At 40.0% G+C, this 3,104-nt stretch overlaps 1 protein-coding gene across 1 annotated transcript in view; it reads right to left on the bottom strand.

Moving 5' to 3' along the window:
* The window catches only part of EFCAB2 (EF-hand calcium binding domain 2), a 92,388-nt gene that overhangs the window by 87,562 nt on the left and 1,722 nt on the right, over nucleotides 1–3,104 (bottom strand). Inside the window, exon 2 of the mRNA XM_011370087.2 lies at nucleotides 1,963–2,146. Coding sequence (XP_011368389.1) covers nucleotides 1,963–2,146 — 184 coding nt within the window. The remainder of the gene's footprint in view (nucleotides 1–1,962; nucleotides 2,147–3,104) is intronic.

Consider the following 3,104-nt stretch of genomic DNA (forward strand, 5'->3'; position numbering starts at 1 on the left):
AACTTATGTTCATTAACTCCTCACCCCCGATTAGGTTTAAAGACAAGAGCCTAACCTTATGCACTTTTTATATACCCACAGTACCTAGCCTAATTTAGGGCACATATTAGGAGCTTAATTTATACTTTTCAATTGATTAATTAACTAATTTGACATAAAAGTAATTATTCTGGAAAACTTTCCACAAAGTGAAAAAAAAAAAAAAAACGGTCATCCGAATGACAAAATGAAGGCCCACGATGCCAAAGAGTAATTGTCTGCATTATGATATTTGACTCGACTTTCTACTTTTCATTGGTTGTAGAAACCTGACCTCAGTTATATTACACTTTCACCTCTTTTTAAATTTTATTAGCTTGCCTAGGACAATGGCGAACTAACTCCAACCATTTTCTTAAAATATATTTTGTTTCTGAACTATAGATTGACTTTATAATGTCATATACTGCTAAAGGATTCTTTCACTTAAGAATCTCAGTGATTTTGTCAAAAACTCACAATTGGAAAAGTATTTTTGATCTCATTCGTAGATACTATATCACCTTAGGGCTAAATCAGAAAAGCAAGGGCATAGTTTTAGACAATGACGCTTATTTGATTGATTATTCAGAGGGGCCAGATGGATGTGAGCAAGTTATGTTCTTTTGTATGTTTGACTATATTGTGAGTTAAATCTCTTCACATAGGTGTCAGATCCATGCCGATGAGGGACACAGAACTTGTTTCTTCCGAATACAACTGATCGAGTTACCTGAGATATGGGTGAAGTAGAAAGGGTAAGTGGTGTGAATAATAATGCAAAATGATAGTCAAAAAAGTCTTGTTTACTTTCCTAGTATGGAAATCATTGAAATCTCCTTGGACCAGAAATAAATGAAAAACTGGATTTTCCTCATTCATTGTCATGTACTGACCTCGTGACCCTAGGAAGTCATTTCATCTCTTTAAAACTTAGTTAACTCAAAAAAAAAAAAGTAGACATAGCAATGTCCAAACCACCAAACTTAGAGTTTGTCCAATGTCCAAACTTAGAATTTTCATGAGACTCAACAGATTGGAAAGTTTAAAGAACCCACGAGGAAATCCACTCTCCTTAAGTGAAATAAACCCCCACTTCCACATAGGAAGGAGTACACCCCAATTTCTTTCCTGAGAAACAGATTCCACGTGGAGAGTTTGCTTTTCCAATGCTTCAGCTACACAGTGGTCTGAGTCCAGGCTTCCCACTTCACTGCTAGAATCTGCTGCCTGCATGATGCAATCCAGTTTACACACAGAGCTCACCATCTTCAGTTTGTGTCCCCTTCCTGGTTTCTACCTCGCCATTTTTAAACCTAACCAAGCAGGAGACCTTAAGCAAATCTAGATTTCTTCAGCTCAAGACCCAGTAAAATAATAAGGAGGAAATTATATTTTTGGTCTAGCTCCAGTTTCCTAACTAAAGGTACATCCGGGGTACATCCACGATAATTAACATCAAGACTGTCCAGCCCTTGAAGGAAGACACTATGCCTACCCTGTGATCTCTAAAGGAAAACCTTATCAGAACACAACAGAAAACAACGGTTCGATTTCATTACAGTTATAATAATAAAAGTAACCCTTCTTAGTTCTTTGTATACGTTACCTCTTTGAATTCTTAGAAGGCCGATACTAGTAACCGCTTTTAATGCTGTATCTCTTCTTTGTAAATGTAAGATAACATTGTTCTATCCTATTGAGTGAACTGAATATTGCTAGAAGAATGTTAAGGACAAAAAATTCTGGGCAGAATTAGTCACCTTCCCCAGCTAATTTGTTTACCTCTTCAAAACAACTGGCAGAGAGACTCTCAGGGACTTTAAGGGAACAAGATAATGGCAAACACGTTGTCCTTGTCTGACCAGAGTTAGAAGCCTGGCTTTTGGAGGGCACGAGAGGAGGCAAAACTCGCTCGTCTACCAGGCCCAGTGGTCTGCTCACCTTCTTCTTTTTCCTTCCCACCTTCCTGCACTTTGAGGCTCAGGCCTCTCGTAATAGGGGGCAGTCGTGTTAAGTTCTTGGCCCGGACGAGAGCATTGTCAGGGCCAGAGCTTCTCTGGGCTTTTCCGGGAGACCCAGAGCAGGAAGCTAGAACTGCAGCATTGTGGGCAGCTTGCAAGTAAATCTTACGTGAAACCACAAGTCTTAAAAGCATTTGGAAAAATCACACTCCTGGCCCTATTTCTCTCGAAAACACGTTTCTGTTGCCCTTAAAAACGCATATCGCCGCAGCAAAGTCACTGTTTAGTTCATTACTTAAACATGTCTTGTTCTAAGGAGCACTTTTCAGGGACACTCATTGCTAAGCAGCTTTTGGTGAGTCTGTTCTTTATTCACTGAAAAGGTGAAAGGTGGAGGCTGACCCAGGCAGTCAAAGAATGTTTATGATTCCTTGTGTAACCTCTTCCTCCTTAAGTAAGGAAAAAGAGGGAAAAGTGTAGAATTATGCCGGCAATTGGCTTTGGAATGATTTTTTTAGTTCCAGCTCTGAAAAGAAAGTTAAGTGTCATTTATGTTAACATTTACATAAGGAGATAATGCCGTATAGACGAATCCAACAAATAGTCCTAGGCGATAAAGGGACCCAGGATTGAACCTTGGTCCACTGCTCATTAGCAATATGACTTTGGACATGTTATTGCTTCCCTGTAACCTCAGTTTCCCCATCCGAAGTTCCATGGAGTTAAAGAGATGATTGGCCAGTTGGGACATGGATGCAACCTGTACTTGTCCCTTCCGGCCTGATTTAATTTCTTTGGACTATGGCTGTGTGACTCTCTAACAGCTCTAGCACCAATAGAGATACTATTCGGAGCATTTCCCATGTTCTAGGAACGATGCCCAGCGTTTCACATGGACGACCTTACTTCATCATCTAGAATCCTAGAAGAAGGATACGGTATGATGCCCATATTGAAGATGAAGAAACCAAGAGTTAGCATCCTCAAAATTCTTCTCTGAGAGGAAAGGTGGCTTTTCTCTTTTTAGCCCTAAAGCCTCTCCTGAAGTTCTGCCTCAGAATCTTATTCTGGATTTTCCATTTCCTCTCTGTATCAAGCCCCAGGGGCTTGGCAGGCCCTCCT

The sequence above is a fragment of the Pteropus vampyrus genome, unplaced genomic scaffold (genome assembly GCF_000151845.1).
Source record: "Pteropus vampyrus isolate Shadow unplaced genomic scaffold, Pvam_2.0 Scaffold159, whole genome shotgun sequence".
NCBI lineage: Eukaryota > Metazoa > Chordata > Mammalia > Chiroptera > Pteropodidae > Pteropus > Pteropus vampyrus.